This window comes from Selaginella moellendorffii, unplaced genomic scaffold (assembly GCF_000143415.4).
Source record: "Selaginella moellendorffii unplaced genomic scaffold, v1.0 SELMOscaffold_17, whole genome shotgun sequence".
Classification (NCBI taxonomy): Eukaryota; Viridiplantae; Streptophyta; class Lycopodiopsida; order Selaginellales; family Selaginellaceae; genus Selaginella; species Selaginella moellendorffii.
This window is the reverse complement of record NW_003314278.1, coordinates 1,503,543-1,518,210: the sequence shown is the minus strand read 5'-3', so window position 1 is coordinate 1,518,210 and position 14,668 is coordinate 1,503,543. Positions and strand designations below refer to the sequence as shown.

Below are 14,668 nucleotides of genomic sequence, written 5' to 3'. Positions count from 1 at the left end.
TTTAAAAATGCTCAATTCAAATCATGCATTAGAATTTTCCAAAGTTTACGCCTGCTCCTTGTGCCCCGAAGTTCCTAGGCATCCTCTCAAACAGCTGCCTCACCCGCAGCACGTTTTAGGCTTGCAAGAATCTTCCAAACTCCCACAAGCTGAAGTACATTTGGATGAGGTCATGGTTGAGAACTTCTCTTACCTTCATAAGGAACTTTGTGGCTTCAAAGCCTGCATTGTTTCTCTCTTTTGCAGCTTGAGGTTATGTGCCTTTTGGGCATGAGGGGCACCCAACTTGGGCCAAACTGTGTTGAGTTAGATATTTTAAATCAACAAAGATTTAATTATAATATGAAAAATGTTTTATTTTCTTTTGATTTTGTATTAATTCAGAGCCTATAAAACCAATAAGTATTTATAAAGAAAAAAATAAGATTTAAATAAACAAACAAACTAAGTGTTGCTACAATGCAATGTGCAACAAATTATTTAGAATTGCTATCACCCATTAAATATTATGTGCACTTTTTTTTACATTTTTTTAGTTAAATTTTTTATATATGAATCTTATTGACATTAAAGAAAGGTATGGGTGATTATTAGCTACAATTCAGCTTATTTACTTTCTCATACTATAGATCTTCTAATGACGTGTATTGTGGTGGCTATTGACTTCATCATTTGTTAGGACCTAATGGAAATTACTGCCCAACCACAGTTGTGAGTACTATTAGTCTCTGTTAAATATAGCTAACTAAACTTAAGTCAGGATTAGGGCCTTTTCGCACTAACACTTACTCTTAAAGTTAAGGGTGAAATTTAAGGAATTTTCAAACCTTTAAGCTAAGTATAAGTACTTTTCTTGAGGACTTAATTTGCTTATACTTACCATTAACCTTAAAATTTACAGTAACTACTTTTAAAAATTTGCCAGTTAAGTACCTTGGAGAGGCCACTTAACTTGTAAGTATCGAGGACAGCTTCTTGATTGCTGGAGCTTGATTGCCAGATCCAGTGCCACCATGCCAAATCCAGTGCCACTATGCCACACTGCTCATGATTGTCAACTGACATTCAACGATTGTGACACTCAGTTTTTTGTGTTGCAGTTTACGATTCAATGAGGGGAGGAGGAGCATCAGACAGTGGACAAGGATGAGGCATAGTGTGTGCAATCTCAGCTCCAATCCAGATATTCCTAGAATGCATTTACATCATTTTCATCAAGTTGAGAGACTATAGGTGAGTGTTGAGGGATCAGCAGCTGAAGAAGCAACAGCTGAGGAAGTAGCTGATGTGGAGCAGCTTGAAGATGATCCAGCGTCAAGGTAGAAAAGAGGATGCAACTGGACTTCAGTTGAAACTCATGCTTTAATTGATGTGAAGAGGAGAGTATCTTGCAAGGCAGAGCCTCTCAGCTCATGAAAAGTGTCAACCAGCTCCAGCTTGCTAACAAAGCTTGCTGAGAAAACTGGGTGTGATGGACATTGTTATAAGAGATACTGGGAGAACATTATAGATAGCTACAAGACAGCTAAGTATTACAACCACCAGACAGGAAATGCCAATTACTTCACTCTCTTATGGGATACTGTCAAGAAGCTCAAGCTACCAGCACTGGAGCAAGATCTATTTGATGCCATTGATGAGTTCTAGTCGAGCTGTGGGGCCATTCGTCTAAGAAATCTCCTTGACAAGGATGAAACAATGCTAGAATCAAGCACAGAAGAACATGTAAATACTGCAGCACCTAAGGAAGAATATAACAAAGTTGTATCTAGGAGATTAGGCAAGTGGAGGCTCTCAATCCCTCATGACTGTTTTTATAGAAGGCAATAGCATACTGGCTGAACAATTTGAAAAAGCTCACACTCTTAAGAAAGAAAAGGCTTTATCCAATGCACACTTCACACTAGCTTTTGAGAAGACGATAGATGCTATCTGCTCATACCTGAGACCATGAGAGCTTGATCAGGTACTCTATGAGAGAGGTTGCTATGTTAGGCTTAACTTGCATTTTCTAATTTGGCTTTTGCTTCATTTTATTAACATGTGCTCTAATTTAAGGTTTACTCATCAATGTCTCTCATATATCTTTATTTATGATTTTAATATTGTCCATCAATTACTCTTGAGTTTGGGCGAATATAGGCAGATTGGCTTTGACACTTCATATGTATGGTGAAATTTTTAATTATGGGATAGTTACTATTGATTAGTTATATAACTTGTATTTCTTTTGATGTTCTTAATTTTGTTAAAAAGGTGTGATTATGTAAACAACTCTACAATAGTTTATCTAAACTTTACTAATAAGTTTAATTTGTTTACTTAGGAGGGTTAGGGCTTTTAGCTTCTTACTCTATATCACCTATGGGTAAAGGCATATCATTTTTTTGGTAAGTTAGATGACTCTCATAATAGCAAGAATGATTAACTCCATCAGTCATTTCTTTATCAACAACAGTTATAAGGTGTCTAAGTGTTAATACATTTTGTGTATAGTCCCCTAACTTATTTAAGTTGGTGCAACTTATTTGTGATTTGAGAAGATTGATGTCCTTATCAATATATAGTTTAGTTTAGACCATTGTGAAGGTAATAAATCTAGAAAAATTTATGGTGTTCATTTATTGCCATAATAGTAGGAGGTAAATATTTTTGTTTATGGTAGTTGAGAAACTAATCTTTATATGTGCACTTGGCTAAAAGAGTATAAGGACAGAATTCCTAAGTGTTATTTGTTAGCTTGTATTTGCTAGTGTTTGAAACCCCCATGATATTAAGTTTAATCCCTCAATATTTCCTAAATGATAACTTACCATAAAACACTCTCACTATCATTCCCTATATATTAGTCCCATTTCAATCATATTAGCTATTTATAAAAAGTATCTATATCTATTAGTGAAATATATCTACAAAATATAGAAATTGTCCTAAACACAATGGTGTTATTCCCACATTAAAATTTGCAATATAACACCATTCTATATTAATAAGTTTTTAGATAGTGGGTAGATTTAATATGATTAACCAATATAAGATTTTGTATAACTCCCCTTTAGGTATGTCTATCTTTATTCTGCATTTAGCTTGAATCTAAACCAAAGCTTTATACCATGCTAAATAGTGAAAAATTTATATCTTCGTGTTAGGCCATTTAGATGTTAAAATAATGCCAAACTTATTTGGCTTTATTTTACATATAAGGCCACTAATATGCTTAAATAGTGCTAGATTTTGTTTGGCTTTGTTTTGCATACATATTGGTGGCCTAACACAAGGATATATTATTTCAACATATTAATAGCTTAGCACAATTATATAGGTACTCCACCAGTTAACATGGTATGAAGAGGTTTAAATTGGATGCAAAACAAGGATAAACATGCCCAATAAAGAGCTAAACAATATCTCAAGTTGGTCAGCCATGCCCGACATATATTATACATTTAGGACCCCCAATAACCCCTCTTATAAAATCACTCTCTGGTAGTCGAAAGAGTAAGTTTCTTAGACAAGCTTAAAAACTTATTAAATGTGGAATGGTGTTAGATTTCTAATCTTAATCTGGGAATAATACTATTGTGTTTAGGATAAATATTTACATTCCTTAGATATGCCTCACTAGCTATCTAAACACTTTCTATAAATAGCCAATATAATAGAAACATGACCAACATATAGGGAATGATAGGGAAAGTGTTTTAACGGATATAATAAGCTAGCATTGTGCTAATATCACATAAATGCAAGGTAACAAATAAGTTTATCTAACCAAGTTAAGTATGTTTAACTAATAGTATTTAGGAATTCTATTTTGGCCAAGTGTACATGTGAAAACCAATTTCTCAACTACCTTAGCTAAAGATTAATAACAATATCAACCACTTATTGTTGTGGTAGTATGAAAAGAATATTCAGAAGGACTTGACTTTTGATACTTGCAATCACATTTACAAGAAGTAGCATATGTTAAAGTTAGTCAACAACACAACTTCAAAATCTCAAATATTCAAAGACAAATATTGATATTTGGATGGGTTGTGGTAAAAGTTTTATATAACTTTGAAAAAGTTTTATGAGTCTATATTTAAAAACTAGTCAAGCCAATGTGTTTGATATAGTCCATAGTCACAGTGTACAAGGCTCTCATGCTTGATATCCGTGCTGTTTGGTGATACTCTTTTGTTATCTAGATTATAAACAAAAGTAGGTTAAATAAAAGTTACATCACACTAAATGTAGCAATCTAAGTTGATCAATATTGATGGTATAAAGTGCATACTCCTTAGGAACCATGATACCATTGAATTCAATTAGATAATAGTATAGAAAGTGCAAAGTGCATACTACTTAGGAATCATGATAGAACCACTTTGACCACTGAATACAATCAAGTATTTATATTATTTTGGAACTATGACATAACCACTTTGACCATTTAATTCAATCAAATACAAGTGCAAAACGTGCATACTACTTAGGAACCATGAAAAATAGTTTTGACCACTCAATTCAATTAGATGCCTGTGTAGAAAATGCATACTACTTAAGAACCATAACAAAACCTTTCTAAGACCACTAAATTCAATCAGAATAGTGCATACCATATGATAAAACCACTTTGACCACTGAATTCAACTACATACTAGTGTAGCAAATGCATACTACTTAACAACTATGATAGAACCACTTCAACATAGAAGTCAATTAAACTCAAATGCATAAGGTGCATACTACTTAGTAACCACCAGTTCAACTTAAAATGGATAATTCTTTGAATTTTCAGTGCATAAAATGCAGCCTACTTAAAACTAATTATGATGCTGACCTAAACAATAGTTCAACTAGACTTAGAACTTCACTAAGAAAGGTGAGATGTACTTACTTGACTAAAAATTGGCTACTAGTTGCTTTTTGTCATCTGTTAACTTCACTGCATACTACTTGCTGCCTCTTAGAGCCCATGATCCCTTGTGCTCTACAGCTTCTAATCAACAAGCTCTTGTAGCAAGGAAATTATTATGATGGATTCCAATCAACTAAGTGTTGAGTAATTCACTTTGCCTACTACAACAACTAATGTAGCTTGCTTTGCCACAAGCTGATCATTACTGTGGACACCTTTGATCTCCGCACATGCTTTCCCAACATATGCCACAATTTCACGGCAGATGTTGCTCTCTTGATCCAAGAATTCTATACAAATACGAATCAAGAAAAAGCACAATACTCAAAACTAAGAGAGATTAGAGACATACCTCTTGAGAACCCACCTCACAGCAGTGATCAAAAGCAATTGCTGCCTTTTTTGCCACTACTCGAAGAGTGTTTAGTGGTGGCATTCGTCCATCAGTCCTCCTCTCTTTTAGCTTTCCACTGACTAGCTGGTATAGCTCGTCATAGCGGCCGCCATAGCTATGACTTGCATTTATTTGGCTGAAGGGTCCGTGAAAACAAACGCAATGGTGTGGCTTGACGATGACGAGTTTTACTCTTCACCAGCCAAACAATGGCTGGGACAGACGAGGGGGATCTTTGTGCCGCTTCTGGTCAAACGAGATGACTTTGCTCCCGCGATCGAGGGGCTCAGGACTGGCGACTGTAAGAGGGTTGATGGGCATCTCAAGTTTGGAGAGATTGATGGGGAGATTGTTTCGCATGGGCTGCTCCGATTTTAGGTGAGTCCTGTAGTTTTGTTCTCAGACACAGGTTGAGGGAATGGCCGCACAGTGGTTATTGTAAAGAAAATAATTTCCTGTCGGTTTACGACGTCAGTGTCTTAAGCTGTATGTATCTACCTCACAAAAACACATTTGTGTAAGCTTTGCAATAAAACGTGAGGAGCAGTGTTGGAGGGGTCCAGCTCAAAAACATGCTTTGCAGCATCCTCTCCAACACCAACATCACACTGAAGCTTGCAAGCTCCAAGCAGCGCTCCCCAAGCAACCGGACATCCTGGCAAAAAGCTTATAACCTGTTGAGCCTCTGTCAGCTGGCCAGTTCTCGCCAACATATCCACAACACAACTATAGTGCTCCCTGGCTGGATCTATCCCATAGTCAAGTTGCATGCTCCACAAACACTCAAGAGCTTGATCTATCCATCCCAAATGGCTGCAAGCGACCAACAAGCTCATGAAACTTATCCGGTTTGGCCTCACTCCTTCCACTACCATTTCTTGGAAAACTTTGAGCGATTTGACACCATCTCCGGCGTGGGAATGAGCTGTGATCAAACACGTCCACGAGATGACGTCTCTGGCCTTCATTCTCTGGAAAACCTCTATGACTTTGGATAGATCTCCATGCTCAGCATGCACGGATAAGATTGCGTTCCAGGAGCTCAGTGTCTTCTCTGGGATGCTCTCAAACAGAGACTCCGATCCATCCAAATCGTGAGAGCTGTAAACGAGCACGGTTGACCAGCTAATTGTATCCCAAGAGGGCATTCGATCGAACACAGCCTTCGTTCTTTTATAATCTTCATTTTGTACCAGGACTGCCATGAGACAGTTCCAAGCTACCAGGTTCCTCTCTGGAGAATAATCAAAACATTTTTTCGCAGATTCTAGATTGGAGCTCCGGCCATGGATGGCTATTCCAAGAGTGACCGATACAACACTGTGATAAGGCATCAAAGTATGGATGTAGTTTGCTTCCTTGAGATTATAGTTGTGGTCCACGAAAGCTTGGATCAATGCTGTCCAAGACGAGTGCTCCCGTCCAGTGGAAATCGACTCGAAGGCTTCCTTGGCTTTAAACACGTCTCCACACTGCGCATAGATGCCTATCATCACACTAAAGGTGACGAGACTTTTCATTGGCATCCTTGAGAGAACTTGTAGAGAATCTCCAAGGTGACCGTTTTGAGCATATGCCGAGACCATCACATTCCATGTTACCACACTGGCGGCTGGAACTTGGTCAAATAATCGTTTTGCTTCCTCAACACGGCCATTTGATGCAAAAACTGTGATAAAAACCGTAAAAGAGATAAGGTCCCAGAATGGCATCTTCGAAAACAGTGTTCTTGCTGTATTTTCCTCCTTGTTTTGGGCATAGACTTCAAGCATTGTGTTCCAAGTGATCACGTCTCGCTCTTCGAATTTTCTGAACAAGTCTCTTGCATCATCTATACTCAAAGACTTAAGGATGGAATTACAAGTGATGAGATTACATCTTGGCATCTTCATGAAAATATCCGACGCCTCTTTGTGAAACCCATTGCGGGAGTACATAGAAACAATCGTATTCCAAGTGATCATGTCCCTGGCAGCAGTAGCACCGTGATCAAACAAGTGTTTTGCAGAAGCAAAGCTTCCTTCGCTAGCGAAAGCTTGGATCATCACATTGATGGTGACGGTGTCACGTTCTGGCATCTTCGAAAACAAGCTTTTCGCTTGATCAAAATGCCCAGTCTTCGCAAACGCTGAAATGGAAGTGTTCATGCAGAGTGTGCTGTGGCATGGCACTCGCTCGATCAACACCGCCACCTTTTCTACAACGCCTCTTTGCGCAAAAGCTTGCAAAATGCACGTCCATGTCAGTGCATCCCTCTTTGGCGATTCAAGAAACACATGCCACGCGTCATCCAGATACCCCGCTTGGGCATATGCTGACAGTTTTGTATTTGTAGAGTAGACATTGCATGGGATTATCTTCCTAAAAGCCTGTCTGGCATCGTTCATACTGCCACATTGCATGTAAGCTTTTCAGGGATGTCAAAGTCTTTGGAACTATTGAATTTCTGGCGATTTGACACCAAATAGGAGCAACACGACAAATACAAAGCGTTTATAATCAAGGAAGGGACGAGGAAGAGGAAATCCAAGAGTTTTTTACATTACACATTCTTAAAAATCAACGCCCGAGAGAATACACAATCCTATGGTTTAAACGGCAAAAGAATTTTACAAGAAGGAAAAATCGCGGGGTTACTCTACAAAGAGGCGGGCGGTGGTGGCGAGGAGGAGAGATCCATTCGTGCATTGTAGACCTTGTCTAGAATATCAATCACCTTGTGCCTCGTCCCTGGGCTCACATCCCTTCTTAGCAGCAGTAGCAATTTCCCAAACAATCCCAATCCGCCAGTCCTATCCCTCATGGCGGCGCTACTCCTCCCACTGTCCCTACACACCGCCCACAAAATCCCCACCGCATTCGCAGTCGCGGAGTCCGACACCCTCAAAATCTTCTTCACGATCGCCGGGATCGCGAGCGCGTGATCATCGACCGCCGCCCGGCCCTCGGCGCAGCCACAGAGGAGCTCCAGCACGATCAAGATGTGCTCCGCCACGCCGCCGCTGGTGTCCGGGAGGAGCTCCACCAGCGCCGCCACGGCGCCGGCGCGCGCCGCCCTAGCCCTGTTCCTCAGTGGCAAGCAAATGCCCAGCAATGCCCTGAGGCTGGAATTGACTAACACCTGGTTGCCATTCCGGCGCAGAATGGCGACGAGACCATCGATCACCCCAGCCATCGATCCGATGGCGATCTGGGCGCCCTTATCGCTGGCTAGGCCATCTAGCACCGCTATCGCGCTCATCATTCCCGGCGGGGAACCCATGCACAGAATCCACGAGATCGAACGGAGGGGCTTGGGCGAGATTAGGGCTCTTCGCGAGTTGTAACTGGCGGGAAGATAGGCGAGGATGGCGATTGCCTCTTCAATCGGCTGGAGCCACGCCTTGTCCGGAGGATCCCTCGCGTCCTGGGGATACGGAGCACTGAGAACGCCGGACAGGACGGTGACGGCGCCGGCGTCGACGATAGCTCGGCTGTTCTTGGTGCTCTCCCGCGCCTTGCTCTTGAGCTTGGAGAGGGCGTCAACATTGGCAGGGTCTCTCTGGATCCTGTCTAGCAGGAGGAGGATGTGCGGCCTGTCGATCGGGCTGGTGGAGCTCCGGAAGAGGTCGCTGGTGGTGGAATGCGATTCGCACCACTGATGGATGAGACTCCGCAGCGCGTTGTTGGGCACGAGCGAGTGATTCTGGTGGAGCGGTTGCATCGTCGCTGGGCAGCAATCCTGGCCGCGCTCGAGCCACTTGTTGATGCTGCTCCGATCGTATGTCACGCCTGTGCAAGCGGTTACGGGATCCCGCATTAGTTCCAGAGAAATTGGGCAGATAAATTCGGGTGGAGGCACTGGATGAAGATCGGTTTGATCCATCCCAGAGCGATGATCTACGAAGGAAATGCCCAGCTCGTAGGGGACTCTGTGCTACTACTATGACAATGGCTGGATTGAGTGCCTAACAGAGAAGAGAAGCGGTACCGGGAATCCACGAATTCTTCCCTCGCTCATCACGAATTCGTCCTCGCCTGGAATGGAACAGTATCCCTCGCTCGATCGATTGGCCTGTGCGAAGAGAGAAAAGAATAGAGACGCTCGAATTTGGCAATCACGAGAAGGAAAGCTCGGCGAGCGATGGAAAACGAGGAAGGGGTGGCACGCCAATAAAACACCGCTCTTCCCAGCCCTAAAGAGACAATGGGAAGCCGGCACGAAACAGAGGGAAGTGTTGACGTGGAGGCCCAACACGTGTGACGACGCCGGCCGTCCATCGGGCAGATCGACGCGAGAGATGGCGGCACGTGGTGGCCTGAAACCCCCTGTTGCGTTGACGCGTTTGCGTTCACCGACCGTAGACCGGAGCTTCGCCAATGGGGCTTCGACAGCGCATTGCCGGATAAGTACGTACGAAAGCGGATATTTTACAATTCCCTTTCTCTAGAGGTTGCTTGATATTTCTTGAACACGTATTTCTTTAAAGAATTCTCCTTTTTGTTTGGTTGCTTGATAGTTGGAAAGTTTGATCTATTCCAGTATAGGGTGGGCCGTGGACGATGGAAGGAATGGCTTGCATGTCATGAGCGCCGTGAGAAGCGCAAAGAAGTTGAGGAAAAAGAACACGAGGTGATCACCTGTATCATTGAAGATTAAAAATTATATACTTCCCAGAGATCATTCTAATGTAATCCTCTTACCTGGGAGAAGCCAGGTGTGTTGCCTTGTTTGGCACCACGCAAAGCTGAAATGCAAATCAAATTAGTCTCACGCGTGAAAGAGATTTTGCGCATATAATACACTTACACTGAGCCACCACCCGCGGGGCCAATTGCCTTGAACAGTGACACAATGCTCAGAGAGAAACCATTGGCGGCGCCTCTTTGCGCTTGTTTCTGGACAAAGCCACTTGTTTAGTATGACTGAATGGGGCGGGATATGAGACAATCGGCTTACCACTGAATTGTTGATGAGTATGAAGGAGCCCGTGAATGTGGCTTGCTGGAATCGAGCAAAATCAGAAGCAAAATCCAGGAGGAGCTTAACTTACACCCAGAATCAACTTGGTGATCGACGCGATGAGAAGTATCGCCCAGAGAGAGTTCCCGTGAAGTTTTGAGAAGAATGGATACGCCGTCAATATAGGAATTGCTACTAGCTGCAATGCAAGAGAATCTTTAGAGCGAAGAGAAAGGAACAAAAAAGTGGAGAGTCTGATAAGAGCGTGATCGCTTACTGTTGGTACTCGTGTCAACCGGATCGGCCCGAGCCACTTTGCAAAGATAGGAAACAAAGTCAATTGGAACAAAAGCATAGACAAGCCTGTGAATAAAAAGAAAGAAGTAAACAATGACGATCCAGTCTAAGTGATAGAACGCACCGGATATTGCAAGAACTTGTCCAACGTTGGAGCTCGTGAAACCAAGTCCACCGTATGATCTTCCACTCACGGCCCACAGCGAGAAGATCTAAATATTCAGAGTGATTTTAGAAAATCTCTATGATTGTCGTGAAATGTACCTCGGTGTAAGCTATGTCGTGTAGAGACCAGACACAGTAGACCATTGTGGAGGAAATAAATCCCCAGTTTCTAAAGATGGATTCGGATTGCTTCTCCTTTGTATCACTCTCCACAGCAATGTGATCCTTGCCTGTGTCCTCCTCATCAATTTCAAGAGAAGTGTGATCTTTATGAAGTGTTTCCTGACCCCCACACACAGCACAAAAGCTTTTCCGTGATCTTTTGTCCGAGAACTTGGGAAACTAAGCAACGTACCGGCAAGTAGAAGCACATAACCAGTGCTATCAATGCGAACACAAGGACGCCAAGTGCTTGCAACAAGTAAGGAAATTTCGCAAACAAGCTCCCGGATTTGAAGATGTTTGGATACTTGATCGCAGGCTGTAAGGACGAGAAAAAAAATTCACATGAGATCACGGAACTTGAGAAATTCGAGAAGTCAGTTGCCTGTGCTAGATAGCCACCCATAGCTGGTCCGATAATAAGGCCAAATCCCCACATCGTGCTAACCTGCACTAGAAACATAGAATTTCAAGGCTTTGAGAGCAAAAGTTTACGCACCATTGACATGCTTATCGTCTGATGTTGCTCGCTACAGATCTCGGAAGCGTATGCCTGTCGATAAGCACAAACGTACTTTGATTGCTTAGTCTTGAAACTTTGATAGCTCACCTTGACGGTTCCAAGCATTCCATTGAAACCTCCCAAGAGAAATCGCGTGAGCAGAGCCATCCACAAGCTCGTGCTAAGCCCAAACAAGGTGTTGAAAACCACCCTGCAAAGAGTTCAGTCATTCTTGGAAGGACTTATGTCGATCGATGCTACGTACACTGAGAGAATGCCGCAAACCATGACCTTCCTTCGACCATATCTGTCGGCTATGACGCCCCAGAGGACTCCAGTGAGCATTCGCCCAATCATCAAAGATGATCCTGGACAAGACAACAAAAGAAGTGTTAAATGTCGCTTATAGATTGAGTTTGCAGGTCAAGTTTTGGCATTTCTTCCTCAGATCTCCAACTCACCGATCCATCCAGCGTAATATCCAATGTCCTCTTTCCGCTTGGCAACGTGTAGATCTTCTATCTGCGATGGAGAATCCATTAAAAAAAACTTACACAAGCGTGGCCGGTATAGTACACTACCATGAAGTAGAGGAAGGGGTAGACTACTGCGATTGGAAGCGCTGCCATTGTTTCAAATCGAATCGAGAGAGAGAAGATTAGATTGTGAATGGAGAGAGCTTGCTTAAATCTTACCATTGGCGAGGATCACAAATCCGAGGAGAACGAGGAGCTTGAAGGGAACTGGCGCGTTCTTGTCCCGGAGATGGGCGACTCGGCATCCCGGGCACTTGGGATGGAGCGCGGATGCCCTGCCGCTGGAACCTGGGCGATGCTGGTAGTGATCGAGGAGCGGCTGCTTCTCCTCCGTCATAGCACCAAATCAAGAAAAAAACCAATCTGGATTCCTGAAGGAAAACTTTCAACCACGAGAAACTCGTGCAAGTTTGAGATTCGTACAGAAGTCGAACGAAGGGGCTGCTTTGACGGGGCAAAGAATTGAGCTTATAGCAGTAAATAGTTTGATCTTTTATTCTAAATTCAATATTGAAAGGCTAAATTTTTCATCCAAATGCTCGAATATTCATTCATGGAGATTTGTCCCAGCGGAATATTCAAGCTCACCACGGAAGGTTTTTCAAGCATGTTTTTTCCATGCGATGGTGGAAAGTAGCCAGAGCTATCAGAATAAAGAATTTTTCCCAGAAATTGCTTTGCAGAAGAGGTGAATGTTCTCTCTCTTGAGGTAATTGGAGGAGCTAAAACTGTTTCCGTTATACGTAGAGTGCTTTCAGTCAGGAAAAAGGAAGCCAAAGGATTTTAGCCAAGCACTTCTTTTAACTAGAGAGATAATTTTCTTCACTAGTATGACTTTGGGGATCTACAAAATCTCTCAAAGAATTAGAACTGATCTAACATACACCCATCGAGCAAAACACTCTCGTGAAGCCTTTTACTCATTTCGTCAAGAGAGAATACAGAATAATAGACACAGTGTCCTCGTACCTTAATATTTTAACTTTCACTAGTCTAAGATATTCAGCTTTACAAGTATGTGGCTTGAATTCCTCCAGGGATTCTCAAAAAAGTGTTGATGTGTAAAGCAAGATACCATCATGCCTTTCTTTATCGTAGTTGTCAATGTATGTCATGTTATGGGTGCATGTCAAGAGCAAGAAATAACAGTTTAACAAGATTATTAATTCATGATATAACAGTTATGCACTGAGATTCTTCATGACTCAATTAAGAGATGCATTAGAATCAAATGCCCAAGAGTGTAAGTTTGAAAAATGTATTGAATATTAGAGTATATTCATTGAATAAAAGGAACGTTTAAGTAATTTTTAATCAAATAATTTGCTTTAAATTCTGTATGCCAGTATTGAATAAAAGGAAGGTTTAAGTAATTTTATAAACCTAATGTGCTTTAAATTCTAACTTATGTGTGCCATATATCTTTAAGTATAGTGGTTCTGGTACTTAAAACATAAATAATTGATTAAATAAACCTCTAGGCAATGTACTCAACACCCAAAATGCCTACTAAATATTAATCTGAATATATGGTGTGATTCATTTAACTAATTAACAGAGTCAAACCCGATACCCCTATCAACACCCTAAATGCCCATTAAATATTAATCTCAACACATAATGTGATTTCCCTAATCCATCAATAAACCCAAAATATCTATTAAATATCAATCTCAACATGACCCCTATCAACACCCAAAATGCTTAATAGATATCAATATCAACAAATTCCCTTAGCCAATCAATACAATTTAAAATGCTTATTAAATGTCAATCTCAATATATGTTTTTCTTAGTTAGTCACAAAAGTAAAACTCAAAACTCCTTTAATACCAAATATAAATAAATGTCAATTTAGTATTATTCAAACTTAAGAAAACCCTTAAGATATTTAACTGATTAGAAAAAAAAGATGCATTCTTATTTATGAGCCCTTTTTTTCTATATTTAAACTTGTATAAATCATTTCTCAAGTAGTGTTGATATTATTGTAAAGAAGAGTCAAATCCTAGGAAAAACCAATCTTTGACAAAAAAAGGAGTAACCATACTACTTCCTTAGAGGTGGAGCATTTAGACTCTATAGAAGATAAAGCTATAACAAATTAGCATTTGCTCTACCAAGTAATAGTATTGCTATCTAGAAAAATTATTGCCTTGGCCATCTTTCCTGATGTAATATGTAAATTATGTTGTTGTTCCTTTTTTAGTGTATCACATATTTGAAAAAAAGTAAGATTCATTTTCATACTTTGTAAGGACGTAGGGATCTATTCAAATTCTTAATATCTAAAATATCATTCAATAAAGTTGCTTGTTTATCCACATTGATAATAGCTTACTTTGTTGCCATAAGATGAACCTTTATATAGTTAATGTCATTAATAATTTATCAACAAGTGAAGCACAACAGATTAACCATATATTTGAGCATTTTCCTGACAATTAAGATTATGACCTTAGCATTTGAGGTTACAATCTTGACAGTCAAAACTCAGGAAGAAGTGGTAGTTGCCACCATGTAAGAGTAATTAAGGGGGAGAGTTAGCACTTGACCCTTATCCTTATCTCTATTGTATTTCAGCCTATCACCAATGCATATCTATTTACTTAAGACTCGGAGTATTTTAGTAATGTCAAGCCTATCCTTATTCATGACCAATCACATGAGCCTTCTTAGGGATCGAAGGTCTCAAGTTAGTTTCTAATTGATTCGTGTGTTCAGTAGCTTGTTCCCAAGTGAGAAATACATTGCTAAATGCAGA

General features: G+C 40.9%; 3 protein-coding genes across 3 annotated transcripts; all 3 read right to left on the bottom strand.

Moving 5' to 3' along the window:
* Positions 1-5,794: 5,794 nt before the first annotated feature.
* On the bottom strand, positions 5,795-7,687 carry LOC9639966 (pentatricopeptide repeat-containing protein At1g62260, mitochondrial). Its single transcript, XM_024676316.1, has one exon. It carries the CDS (start codon positions 7,685-7,687, stop codon positions 5,795-5,797), a length of 1,893 nt encoding a protein of 630 aa, XP_024532084.1.
* A 135-nt stretch (positions 7,688-7,822) lies between these two features.
* On the bottom strand, positions 7,823-9,352 carry LOC9639965 (U-box domain-containing protein 30). The gene is made up of 2 exons (XM_024676440.1): positions 9,271-9,352; positions 7,823-9,071 (listed from the first exon to the last, which is right to left on the bottom strand). Exon 2 carries the CDS (start codon positions 9,001-9,003, stop codon positions 7,939-7,941), a length of 1,065 nt encoding a protein of 354 aa, XP_024532208.1. The 5' UTR covers positions 9,004-9,071; positions 9,271-9,352; the 3' UTR covers positions 7,823-7,938.
* A 342-nt stretch (positions 9,353-9,694) lies between these two features.
* On the bottom strand, positions 9,695-12,346 carry LOC9639964 (protein ZINC INDUCED FACILITATOR-LIKE 1). The gene is made up of 16 exons (XM_024676439.1): positions 12,064-12,346; positions 11,950-11,990; positions 11,830-11,890; positions 11,634-11,736; positions 11,477-11,579; positions 11,366-11,419; positions 11,252-11,314; positions 11,060-11,185; positions 10,804-10,986; positions 10,664-10,751; positions 10,520-10,605; positions 10,334-10,441; positions 10,240-10,284; positions 10,090-10,178; positions 9,984-10,027; positions 9,695-9,920 (listed from the first exon to the last, which is right to left on the bottom strand). Exons 1-16 carry the CDS (start codon positions 12,239-12,241, stop codon positions 9,814-9,816), a joined length of 1,479 nt encoding a protein of 492 aa, XP_024532207.1. The 5' UTR covers positions 12,242-12,346; the 3' UTR covers positions 9,695-9,813.
* Positions 12,347-14,668: the final 2,322 nt, after the last annotated feature.

Coding starts and splice junctions, on each gene's coding strand:
- LOC9639966 (XM_024676316.1), bottom strand. CDS start 7,687: ATGAACGATGCCAGACAGGCTTTTAGGAAGATAATCCCATGCAATGTC.
- LOC9639965 (XM_024676440.1), bottom strand. CDS start 9,003: ATGCAACCGCTCCACCAGAATCACTCGCTCGTGCCCAACAACGCGCTG.
- LOC9639964 (XM_024676439.1), bottom strand. CDS start 12,241: ATGACGGAGGAGAAGCAGCCGCTCCTCGATCACTACCAGCATCGCCCA. Junction 11,186..11,251: donor TGGGTGGCTATCTAGCACAG/GCAACTGACTTC, acceptor TCGTCCTTACAG/CCTGCGATCAAGTATCCAAA. Junction 10,028..10,089: donor CCCGCGGGTGGTGGCTCAGT/GTAAGTGTATTA, acceptor TTTGCATTTCAG/CTTTGCGTGGTGCCAAACAA.